Here is a 13,264-nt window from a genome sequence, read left to right as displayed (position 1 = left end):
CATTTTTCATTTTTCTTTCTTGTTTTAATTTCTTAATTGGAAAGCTACGCAAAGAAATAGCAAAACTTTAATGACGGATGAAGAAGCCGTTTTAGAAGTTAAGAAGCACTTTGGGGGAGCTTGAATTCAAACCAAACGTGGTGTTTGTTATTAATATTATGGAATCGCCAAACGAATTTGAAACTAAAAAAGAAAAGGAAAAAAATGAAAAAAGGAAAAAAAAAAAAAACGTAAAAAAAGGAGGATACGGTTGGGGATGGAGGCGAAAGGAAAGAGTTGATAGGAGCGAACGACTTTGACCAAAAGCCAGCCTGGATAGCATTTGAGTGGGGAGGATATTTATAATATTTTGGGTAAGTGGGAAAAGGACGCGCGGAAGTGCTGAGCTGGGCACAAAACGACAAAAAAGAGTAGCAGAATCGGGGGACGAACGGCACTCGAATTCCGTCAGTACAGCCTGTAAAAAGCCCAGCCCCACCCGACACTCGAGTACCAATCCTTAACGGCCTACTCTCCACCTACACGTGTCAGTCACGCTCCTTTCCGGAAACGGCCAAAACCGACTCCACCGTCTAGACTAGAGTTTTTGGACTAGTCACTAGACCCACCTTCTCACACCTTCCTTTCCTTCTCATGCTACATATATTTCAGTACCATTCCACTGTCCAGCTTCAATTATTGCATCTTGATTTTTTTTTTTTTCCTATTTTGGTGCAAAATTGTATTTGATATGTACTTCTTCTGTTGTCATATAATCTAGAGTTTCACAGGAAAACATTTTGCTAATTTTATTTTATGTAGGGTAGCATCATATTCCAACTTTCTTCAAAAGTTTTCTGCCGTTACATTTATTTTGGAATCAATATTTCATACTTTCATACAACTCAGTTGTGTTAAAAAAAACAAATCACATGAAAGAACAGTTACATTGATATTAAAGTTGATCATTAATCTTCTTGCGAGGAATTTTTTCGCGCATAGAGAATGCAACACTTAGGGCGTATTTAGAAACTCGTTTTAAAATTATTTTATTTTTTATATGAAAACAAAAATTAAAACGTTTTTAATCTCTGATATAAATTATTTTTGAAAATGAATTTGGTAATTTTATTAAAATATTATTTTCAGTATAAAAAAAACTCATTAATGTCTCTCTCTGCTTGAGAGAGGAGAAAACAAAAATAAAAAATGAAAAACGATTAAAATTTATTTTTTATTTATCTTCCATTTTAGACTAAATTAAAAAATCGTTTTCATTTCTGCTTTTTATTTTTAATTGTGTCAAACACTGTTTTAAAATTATTTTCATTTTTTTTTTTCAAAAAACGTGAAAAACAAAAATAAAAACAAAAATAACTCCAAATACAACATTATTCTCTTTATATCAGAGATTAAATCCCTTAAGATCAAAGAATAAAACCATCGACATATAAGAGATCATAGTTGAATTTAGAGATACTATCTAGATAGCATATATTGAAATATATCTAGATGGTTTACGTCAAACTAATCAAGAGATTGAGATCGAAAAACTCAAGGCCCAATTTTGAGTTAATCATCCGTGTGAAATTCAACCTTGCTATTGTATTAAGACCTAACCTAGAGGTTTTTTTTTTTTTTTTCTTTTTCTTTTTTAATATGCCTGATCTAAAGTGAATTGGCGACTTGAGGAAATACCTCAAGTAACTCATTCAAAACATGACACGTATGAACGTTTTAAAAATAAAATCGAGAAATTCATTTATAATAATAAAGTTATTGAATATTCCAAAATCCTACCTAACTTGTGATGTGGTTCAATTAGAATGGGCAAAAAGGATTCTTTGAAGTTGTAATAGATTTTCATTATTAACTCTATAGCTAATACTATAAGTCTATAATATTTTTCACTCTTATAATTGTTAGCCTTAAGTGTTAGAGTGTCTTGTGCTAATACCCCCCTTAGCCTTAGTGTATTCCACGATGAAAAGTAATTGAGTGCAACAATGAGTGAAGGATTAAATAGAGAAGCTTTACTCCAACACTTAAACAGTAAATTACTTTTTTTGCTAAGATACGAATAATATTACTTAATATGGGTATAGAGATCAAACATTTACCTGCGTGCATAGTCTTATATTACGCATTTTATGTTGCCTTTTGCCTATACCTACTAGCGAACTTATCGATCTTTTCTTTTAATCAATCTCATAAGTGAAATATGCGTTTAATTAACGGTTTTTAAAACGTTTTTACTTTTTATCTTCCGAAGAACTTTCATAAAAATAACAATATAAAAAACCATCAACAAGAACAAAGAAAGCACCAGAACAAAATTTACGTTTTCTTTTTATCTCATTTTTGTTAATCGAAATGTAATCAGAATTAAGAACAAACCCCATATCCTTGACGATTGAGGGAATTATGTTACATTGATGTGACAAAAAAAAAAAGCAGCAAAATTATAAAGCTCTCCGAACAATGATTATTATTAATTTGGCAAAGTGTCAATTTTTACTTTACAAACCAAATTATTTTGCTGTATACTTTTTTGCTCAATAATCAAATACTTAACTTTTTTTTGTGTGTGTGCTCTGAATAACCAAATACTCTACTTGGAAGAAGAAAAAAAATGAAGGCACTGGTGGCCCTAAGACCACACGCACTTGTGGATGTTTGTCTCCAAATAAGTGCTATTCTATAAGTATGCCAGCAAAAACAGCAAATGATGATAAAAAAAAAAAAAAAAATAAATAAATAAATAAGAGAGAGAGAGAGAGAGGGAGAGCGACGTAGAAACAGAGTCGTCGTTTCCCCAACATAGCCAATCTGGTGCCCTGTGGAATACAAGCACAAGAAGAAAATACCATAAATAAAAGTAGGCCCAATTTTAGACGCAAACTACCATGTGAGCTGGGGGGTGGGGAACACGCTCGCATGAGCACGGCCAATGCGTTTTGGGGCGGTTAAAACAGAAAAAACGGCAAAAAAGAAAAATTAAATAAATAAAATAAAAGCTAAGGAAAGCAACAAAAACACAAAAAGCGGAGGAAAGAGATGAGAGTACGGGGTGGGATCCACATATTTAAGGTCTTATTCTTGTTTTAATATTATAGTATTTTTTATAAAAATTTAAATTTTATTTTTCTATAACAATATTTTTGTATCATAAACAAGTTTCAAGTTGTGAAACAGACACCTCTGAGTCTTCTGATAAGCAAATTTTACGCGGGAGACAGCTGTATAGAACTCCCGATATTACATAGTACACGCACTCTCACGTGCCACGCGCACCCATCCTACACCTAACCCTGTCCTTTACCCGTACTCCTCACGTGAATCAGCCACCGCACGAGTGCATCTCACGTGAGGACCGGAAGCGGAAAGTTCATCTTCAATGTTTTGTTAATTTTTAAGTTTTTTAAACATTTTATTTGCTTTAGTTGGGAAAATAAATTTCTTTAATTTCAAATTTCATTAAAAACCAGGGTATTTAAGTATGGACTACAAATTTTTGAAGGATAAAAAATTAAAAACAAATTCCGTAGATAGAAATAGAATCCATTACTATCTGAATTCTTCCCTTTTTATTTCAACAAATAAAGTGCATGTTCTTTTGTCTAAAAAACTCAATAAAAGATAGCTCGAGTTTCAATTTTATTCAAGTTTACGTTCTTTTAAGTTTTAACTTTATTTAAGTTATAACTTCAACTTAAATTATAACTCAAAAACTACACTCAAATTACACTCCAAAAAAACAAAATACATAAATTATTTTTTGTTTGTTATATGTTTAATTTCTCATGTTCATCTAAACATGGCATTCAATTACTTGTTAGCCCTTATAGTTTTTTGTTAAAAACAAAAAGGCATTCATCGACATTAAAATGGACGACGTCTTCATAATGGACGATGTCTTCATAATTTTTCTATTTATTATTTCATACCGTTTTCAAGAAAAAAGAGTAAGATAGTTATTTTTCAAGATGATATTGATTGAATAACAATTAATTAAGAGTGGACGTTTAATTTATAGATTCAGAATTGTGATTCAGAATCATTCTCGATTTACATGTTTTTTGTGAGAAAAAATACTGTAACGAGCCACAAATCATAATTTGAATGGGGGAACAATCACTAAAAAAATGTTACTCTGTATACATGACCAATTTTACCATTATAGCCATCCCAAGATAGCAATCATGCGCATTATAAAGGGCATGTTCTTTTGTCTACAAAATTTTAAAAAAGACAACTCGAATTTCAATTTTATTTAAGTTTATGTTCTTTTAAGTTTCAACTTTATTCAATTTCACTCAACTTTATTCAAGTTACAACTTCAACTCGAGTTATAACTCAAATTCAACTCAAAAACTATACTCAAATTACACTCTAAAAGAACAACCTAAAAGGACTATAAATTTTTACTCCAAACACAGTAGTTTCGCGGGGGGGGGGACAATCACTAGAAAAATGTTACTCTGTATACATTACCAAATTTACCATTATAGCCATCCCAAGATAGCAATCATGCGCATTATAAAAGGACTACATAGATAGGAATCCTTTCCAATTAGCCAACAATTTAAAAAATAAAAATAATAAAAAAACAGCTTCTAGGAAAAAAAAAAAAAAAAAACTATACACAAAAGTTTTAGCTTATTCAGATAGCTATCACGCAGACCCAAGTTTATTAATCTATTGTTCAGGCAAAAACAAAAAAGTCCATTAATTTATCGACCAGAGTCATAGAATGGTCCAAAAGGTGCACTAGATGTGTAGATGCATTGCTATCATCCGTCCATCCCGTTTTTGTTGGTGACAATCATGGCAGCCTCTACCCTTTCCAGTGAAGGGTACTTTTAAGTACCTCACAACTTCATATCAATATTTGTACAAATCAAGAATTAATTTTCCTTAAAGTATAATCAAATGTTAGTTTGTTTAAGGCATGAGAATCTTCTTACTGCCGAAAGTCACATGCTGTGTGGAAGAATCAATGATATTTCCACACCTCCAGCTATCAGTCTCTATTTTTTAATTAAAAATAAAAACAACCTTAGCTCTTAGGCACTCTTTACCTTACAAATTTTTTAACTTTCATTCTATGAAATCCGAACAATTATGTGAGACCAAGATCTCTTCAATATTTAATCACATCTAAAAAAAGATGTCGCCTAAATGTGCTTTGATATTTATATTGTCGTTGTTTTTCCCTAGGATTATTATTGTTGGTTGTTGACGATATTCCTAGCGAGTACATATATATATATATATATATTATTAATTGCATGTGCCAAGCATGCAGTAGCAAATACTCCCTGTGAAGAAAACTACGTCACTGCAGCAATGAAGTTTCGTACCACACGCACGGTCCAATCAAATTACTTTTGTTACAGCAAGAAAAAGAAAATGGCTTTGGCTTCTAGTGACCTATAATTAAAACAGAAGAGAGGAAATTAAACAAGACGTTTCGTTCATGAATTAAAATAATAAGATTAAAATTATTTTTGATTTATATATATTTTTTATAAGAAAAAATATTTAACGAATCATGAATCATAATTTAAATTAGAGTACGAATTTCTTAACTAAACAACCTCTTAAAGGTCCACTGGAAGTCTGGAACCCCACTCTATGTTGTCAAGTTTTAAGTACAAGTTCTAGCAAAAAAAAAAAAAAAAAAAAAAAAACGTTATAATGATAAGTTTCTCTCTGTGGATGAGATTTCTTGTGAATATTACTCGCTTCTATGTCGCTAGAATTAACAATATGGCAGTTTATTTGCTTGTTATGTTTGCCTTATCATCGATAAAGGATCGCTTTTGGCTTGAAGAAAGTCCTCCATGTATTGTTGAGTTAATTCGTACGGAACGCTCTTTTCAATATAATCTTCAAAGTTTTTCCCTAAAAAAAACCAAGAAGAAGAAGAATCGACATACACTATTTGGCATGATATATATATATATATAGACACACATATATATATACATGTTTATTTCATGAATTCAAATATCCCTCAATCCGGTATAATGGTCAATAACAAAAAACCTAATGGGTTTGTAGACCAACCTGATAGAAGTTATAATAGCACGTTGAATGTAAAGAATAAGTCTAACAAATTAACAGAAAAAATCTAAAAGTGATTTGTTTTATTTTCCTTTATCTAGAGGAAATTATTATATCATTTCGCCAATTTAAGTTCTTACTAGTGTAAATGTATCATGTAATAAAACAAACAGAGGACGAAATTCAAAGATAATTTCTCTCCTGCAATTAGGAATAAAGAATAAATGCTTAAACTCTTACATTCCAAGAGTGAATTCTATATTTTTTTCAAAAAAAAAAAAAAAAAAAAAGTCTTATTTGGGCCCTAAACTGGGTAGGACCCAAACTTCGGCGCCGGAGGACCACTGATGGGTAACTGACCCGACAGACAGTGGCCCAATTTTTGGGAGTTCCATTAATTTGTGGGATGACATGGCAGGGACCAGAAGAAATTTCAAATGAGCCAACAATAACAAACTTCCACGTAGTTTATGCCAGCTAAAACCAACTTGGCTTGATAGAATCGAACTGTTCAGATTCGATAGGAGAGAGTGGGGCCCATCGTAGCATGATTTTCCGCTACATGCGCCCATCGTACAACGTGTTGCCTTCAGTAATGTACGGCCATAATTGATCACTTTTACAATTCTTTCTTTTTTTTTTTTTTTTTAAGGGAATTGCTTTTTTGGGAAAATTTACTCGCACATATTTTCTAATCGTCATCGGAACAATCGGTTTGTTTTCATCCAATACCAAATAAATTTGCAAGGCATAGTGTCTAACACTAAAGGGTAGAACATTCTATTTTTGACTATTAGGTTAAGTTATTAACAATTAAATTTGTGTAAATCAGTATTAAAAATTTACAATACACCGCACAGAATTACTTACTACGTAAATTTGACCGTTGAAAAAATAATTCAACCGTTAAAATAAAGTGTTCTACCAAAGGATTTTTTAGGAGGTCTCACTATAAAGAAAGCATATTTTATTTTATTTTATTTTTTGATATGAATGAGATCTAATTTTTAGTAGTGTATGTTGTTGCATACCGTACGTATCCATATCATTATTGTCAAAATAACAGGATTTGTATCGAAATTATCCTCTTCCAGCTTAAAAAGAAATACAATTGGAAGCCACTCATGGCAATGATCACCAAGCGAAACGATGTGAGATAGAATGTGGTGGTGCTTGATAAATGTGTCCATAGTTTAGAATCAGTATTGTGTATTGAAGTGCTTAAAAATACATTACAAACGAAAGAAAATAAATATTATTCATTCGAAAGAAATATAATGACATCTGCAAACAAATTTTAATTTAGTTTATGATATACCTCATTTCTAACCCATCCAATTAAGGAAGAGACCAAAGAAAAAAAAAAAAAAAAACGTGATTCTCGTGTTTGTATAAAAAAATAGAAGAAAGGGCCCATTAGACAAAGGCGAACTTGATTTTCGTAATTCGTCTATTTAATCGGCGCCTTTCTTAGTCATATTACTTGATATTTAAAAGTCACATAACATATGTCCAACAATAGTTCTCATGTTGTTTATTAAAGCAAAGGAGCACTGTCCTTATATAATGATGATGATAATAATAATAATAATAATAATCAGAGAGTGGATTACGGCCAAGATGTGTTAAGGCTTTTCTTCGTCAAATTTACAAACGACAAGATTTTTTTTTTCGTTTCTTCTCTCTCAAAGAAAAAAAAAAAGGTTTGGCCAACTGAACAAATATTTATTTCTCAGCTAACAATGAAGAATTGCAAATTTTGAAACACATTGGGTTAGGAATGTACAAAAAAAAAAAAAAGTAAAACCGAAATCGACCGTCATCAACTAAAGAACCGCCCCCTCAAAACTAAAAAAGACGGCGTCACGTGGAATCAAAGATAGTCGGTTCGGTTAACCGACCGAACTCTTTCAAAGGCGGTTCAGTTTTGAGTTTAGAGGTTTGGTTAAAAACCGAACTGACCAAATCTTTTTCTTTTTTTTTTTTTAATTTTGTCGTTTTTCTTTGTCCTTTCCCTAGGTTTTAGAGCGGAGGGGAGGGGCATGAAAATTGAAGAGGGTGATGATTGAGTCATCTTATACTGGCGAATATTTAGTTTTCACGATATTGGTTTGGCGTGTGTGCGTCCACGCTAAAAGCAATATTTTGTGATCCTATGTTTTAGAGATAAACCGGATATTGCTGCAATGTAATCTTGCTATCATTTGAAGAACCTCTCCCATTTTATCTCATTAGAATTTAGTTCAATTTGTGACGCAGTTTAACAGGGGTACTAGTGCCATGCAACATTATGTGGCAACACATCCAATGTTTATTGACTTGGAAGTCATGAATGCAGAAACAAGATTGGTTTTTGGTGACCATAGTTCACAAGCTACTCCTAGCAATGTTGCTCGAGGCCTTGCTTCCTTGTACAAGGAAATTATAGGTCTTGATATTTTCACTGATTCTCATACAAGAGGTTGAATTCTTTTATAGTTCTTTTGTGATATCTTTTTGCTTTATCTTGCAGATACTATACATAAGGAGGCAACTACAATAATGGTTGTATTCCCTTCTCCTAATGAAGTAATGTCAATTTTAGTTCAGGTAAATAGTAAATATACTCTTATTAGCACGTGTTCAAGTTACGATAGTATTAGTCAATACATTTATTGTGATCACAGATTTGCATAGAAGGAAAGTTTTACATTTTTTCGAATTTTCTGGTCAAAAAATGCAACTATAGATGTTGGTAACCTGACGGTTTACTGAGGGTTACCTTCCTGATTACCAAAACTGAAAACCAACTAAAAATTGAAGTCGGTTAACCGAACCGACTACTCCCTTGTCTGGTTCGGTTTTGATGCCCAATTTTAGAAAACTGAAATAGTCGGTTCGACCACCGAACCGACTAAAACGACAGTTTTTAACCGACGAACACTCATATATTGGGTCTTGTCTTTCAACCACAAGAGACGCTAGAGTCACTCTTTTCATCATTTTTTTGTCACTCTCTCACCTCTCTTTCTGTTATCTGTTACCTCACTTCTCCATAAAAGTAAAGCATTGTCACTTGTCTATAAAAATAAAGCATTGTTATAGCCCCCTTATTTTCTAATGGAATATTAAAAAAACTTTATTTTGCTATTCTTTGCTTGTTACTTAACATTTTTGTACGTATTTTCTTTAGTTTCTTTTGTCTTTTTAGCCCTCTTTGTTCCTTTTTTCCAATAGAATAGATATTGGAGATATATATTTTATCATTTAATCAGTTATTCTGATTTACAGCTAAACTTATATTATTTATATAAATAATTATTTATAACCTCTTTTTTTAAATAAAATAAAGATTTTGAAAAAATAATAATAATAATTACAAATTAAGAACCTCGTTAATGTTGGCGACAGGAATGCTTTCAAGGATCTGCATAGATTGTTGCTAGATATGGCTTTGTTGGGGGACTTGTAATATTTGGCTCATGCTTGAATAGAATTATTTAATAATATTATGTAACGTAAAACTTTTTATATTTATTTATTTTTTTGAAAAAAAAAGTTATAAAAAAAATGACAAAGTTCTAATAAAATGTAGAAACAATGGTCTATAATAATGTTTTACTTGTATGAAGAAATGAGATGGCACGCGATAAATTAAGAAATGAGAGAGTGACAAAGAGAGTGAGCAAAAATGATCCTATTATTTCTCTCGATGACAAACAAAAAGGTTAGACTGAAGTGATGTTCTTTCCTTCTATTGGCTGCATCTCCAATGAACTGAGTACTTACATAATTTCACCAGCTAATTAATTATCACAAATAAACAATTACTAAGAAAGCTTTCCAATTATATTTTACTTGTGGATCTTCTGGTTTGAATAAAAAATCCTCTTATCAGGTAATAGTATATTTCCACAGATGCCATTGTTAGAGTTTTCCCGTAGCCATAATTTGAAGAATAAACACAGCATCGGCCTTGAAAGTATTCACAAGAAGAAGGTATGGGCCTCAAGGACCCTAAGTTAGCCGCAATCATTGGGTATTCTCTATATTTACTACAAAAATATAGTAAAAAATTTAGAATATTTTAAAAATAATAATTTACAATGTTAATTTTCAATAATTTATTCATATTGAAATATAGTAAAAAATTTAGAATATTTTACAAATAATCATTTACGATGTAATTTTTTCTATTCCTAAAATGATTTAGAACATTTGCTATATTTCAACACATCTCTCATAAATTTGCTTATTTATCTTTTTTTATATTAAAACAATAAAACTCCTGTCAACAGAACTATAATCTTTTTGCTGAGACGGAGTATAGTTCTTATAAAATTTAGAAATTTTATGATCTATTTTTTTTTTTTTAAAAGAGATTGTTTGTTCTGTTTGTTACATTGATTAATTTATTCACATTAGTGTCATGATTTTAATACAATTTATACCAGTTACAAAGTCCATATGACCCGTAGTTTTAGTCAAATTTTGGCAAATAAACCACTAACTTACTTATGATCAATAATTAAACCATTGGTTTAGATATTCTTTAACGAATAGTCTACTAATGGTTTAATCAGGTTATTAGGTTAGTTCTTAAATTATAAGTAGTGTGTCACTTTCGTCACTGAACTTTTAATTTTGGTAAATTACAAACTTTTATTTTCTGACTATATTGATTCCTAACACTTTAATTGACTAAAGTTATTTGAAATTTCACAAAGATATTCGCATCATTGGTACATAATGACTAAAATTTAAACACAAGTAGCTACACTAGATGCAAAATATTCTCTCCATTGTTGTTCAAACCCCTTAAAAACATTTTACATTTAATGTAGAACTGTTTTTGTAAAAATATCTGAGTTATTATATGACTGAAAATGTGATTATCTTACAAAAATTTCAAAAGTCATTTACCAATAGCTCATTTGAGAAGTGTATTTGAACCATAATTTGAGTTTTAATTCAAATTTTTTATGAGAGAATTATTGTTGAGAATTTTTTTGATTCAAATTCTTTGTGAGATGAAACACTGTAACAGAATCGTAGTTTGAATTTTGAATATATTTACTAAACAACACCTTATTGTGAGATGAAACACTGTAACAGATCATTTCGTGACGGTGCTTTATGATACATATAAAAATAATATGTTTTAAAACGTCATGACACTATTATTAAATTCTGAAAAATACATTTAGGAGTTAACAGAAGGCCCTGTGGAGCAAATTATTTTATAAGTTTAAGGAATAAAAAATAAGAATTTCAAAATTAACGATCTAAATACTGAAAATTTATAAACAGCCTCGGAATGCAAATTTCCCATAAATTTGACTACTAACTCAAGGAAGAAAAAAAAAACCACATAAATACCAATGAAGCAAGCATCTCGCGCCCTAAAATACTTTTGACACTCTTGACAAAAAACGTTTTGACTACTTTGCTTAAGAGAGACGTCGTAGACTCGTGGGACTCAGACTCTTATTCGCTTTTTCCACCACTTCGCTGGAAAAGCAAGACAAAGAAACCTGAAACCACCAATGATCCTTTGCTTCAAGTACTTCTTCTTCTTCTTCTTCTTCTTCCTATGGATCCTTCTGGCCCATTCTTGCAAAGCAATTTCTAACCACCAACAACTGGCACTCAAAAACATATTCATCCTCGCAGGACAGAGTAACATGGCCGGCCGCGGAGGCCTCGTTGTCGAGAACTCCGCCACCGGCGCGCAGATCTGGGACGGCGTCGTTCCGCCGCAGTGCCGGCCCAACCCGTCGGTGCTCCGCCTGAACGGCAAGCTCGAATGGGTCGAAGCCCAAGAGCCTCTCCACGCAGACATCGACGTGGCCACCGTCAATGGGGTTGGGCCGGGCATGGCGTTCGCCGATGCAGTCTTGGCCAGGGACCGGGGCTTCGGGCCCATTGGGCTGGTCCCGTGCGCTATCGGCGGGACCAATATCAGCCAGTGGGAGAAGGGGAGCGTTCTCTACCGGCGCATGGTGAGGAGGGCTCGGGCTTCGGTGGCCGACGGCGCCGGTGGCTCGATCAGAGCGGTGTTGTGGTATCAAGGTGAGAGTGATACCATTGTTAAAAAAGATGCTGAGTCTTATGGACGGAGAGTGGAGAAGCTGTTTCAAGACATTCGGATGGATTTAATGTCTCCCATGTTGCCTATAATCCAGGTTAGTACTTAGTACAAGATTCTGTGATCTCTTTGCAATATTACTGTTGCACTTTTCAGTTTAATGAATTATACATGTTATTATTCATCATATATATCCATCGTGATGTACTTAATTTGTACAATAGAAAGATGGTGTTTTGATTATAAGTCTTTCAGTTTGACTGAAATTTGCATGATTTAATATAGTTCTGTCTTGTGTGTGATCGATTATTATCCCAGTACGTGGTGGTCATTATATATAATGGAAATGTTACTTTTTCCTAGGATTATTTGAGATGACGGGGTACAAGTTGGCAAGTTGGTGTTCGAATATAGTGCTAGCATAGGCTCTTTGTTCGATTTTTATCATGGAAGAAGTATAGAATAACATTTTAATTATGGAATAAGATATATGAGCATGCGTAATAATACATGTGATGTTGGGCTTCACATGCGGTGTAAAACAAGGAAAAAAAAAAAAAAAGAAGTTTCAAACGCGGTGAAATCCAACATAAGTCCACTAACGTCCAACTATCTATAGCCTTAATAATAATACTACTACTTGTAGTATGAGGTTAGTTGATTAGTTAAGTGCATTTTGATACAATATGTGTGTATATGTATATATGTGTGTATACGTATATGTATCCATATCAAATAATTGTATATGGTCCATGTACAGGTTGCTTTGGCATCAGGAGGACGTTATATAGACATAGTTAGAGAAGCTCAATTCGGAACAGATCTTCTAAACGTGCGAACTGTCGACGCCATGGGATTAGCCTTGGGACCCGATAATCTGCATCTCACAACTGAGTCTCAGGTTCGGCTTGGGCAGAAGATGGCCAATGCATTTTTTCAATTTTTACCCAGCCATCTTTCTCCTTCCAATTCTATTAATACTACTATTCAAAGCAATACTTCTCCTACAACTAATTTCTCTAACTTTAATCTTGGTTTTGCTATGAGTCTACTATTGAGCATTCTCATCACAATATTTTTTTTCTAGTACATCGGCCGCTTCTATTTGATAGGCCATCAAAGCAACATGTAACGGCGTTTTTTTTTTTT

At 32.6% G+C, this 13,264-nt stretch overlaps 1 protein-coding gene across 1 annotated transcript in view; it reads left to right on the top strand.

The window, feature by feature from the left end:
* The first annotated feature begins 11,567 nt into the window (after positions 1 to 11,567).
* LOC112092573 (probable carbohydrate esterase At4g34215) overlaps positions 11,568 to 13,264 on the top strand; it is a 2,855-nt gene continuing 1,158 nt past the window's right edge. Inside the window, exons 1-2 of the mRNA XM_024169076.1 lie at positions 11,568 to 12,212; positions 12,876 to 13,149. Coding sequence (XP_024024844.1) covers positions 11,574 to 12,212; positions 12,876 to 13,149 — 913 coding nt within the window. The 5' untranslated portion in view covers positions 11,568 to 11,573. The remainder of the gene's footprint in view (positions 12,213 to 12,875; positions 13,150 to 13,264) is intronic.

The sequence above is a fragment of the Morus notabilis genome, unplaced genomic scaffold (assembly GCF_000414095.1).
Source record: "Morus notabilis unplaced genomic scaffold, ASM41409v2 Scaffold557, whole genome shotgun sequence".
In the NCBI taxonomy this organism is placed as follows: domain Eukaryota; kingdom Viridiplantae; phylum Streptophyta; class Magnoliopsida; order Rosales; family Moraceae; genus Morus; species Morus notabilis.
Note: the sequence above shows the minus strand (reverse complement) of the source record. Positions and strands in the feature narration are given on the sequence as shown.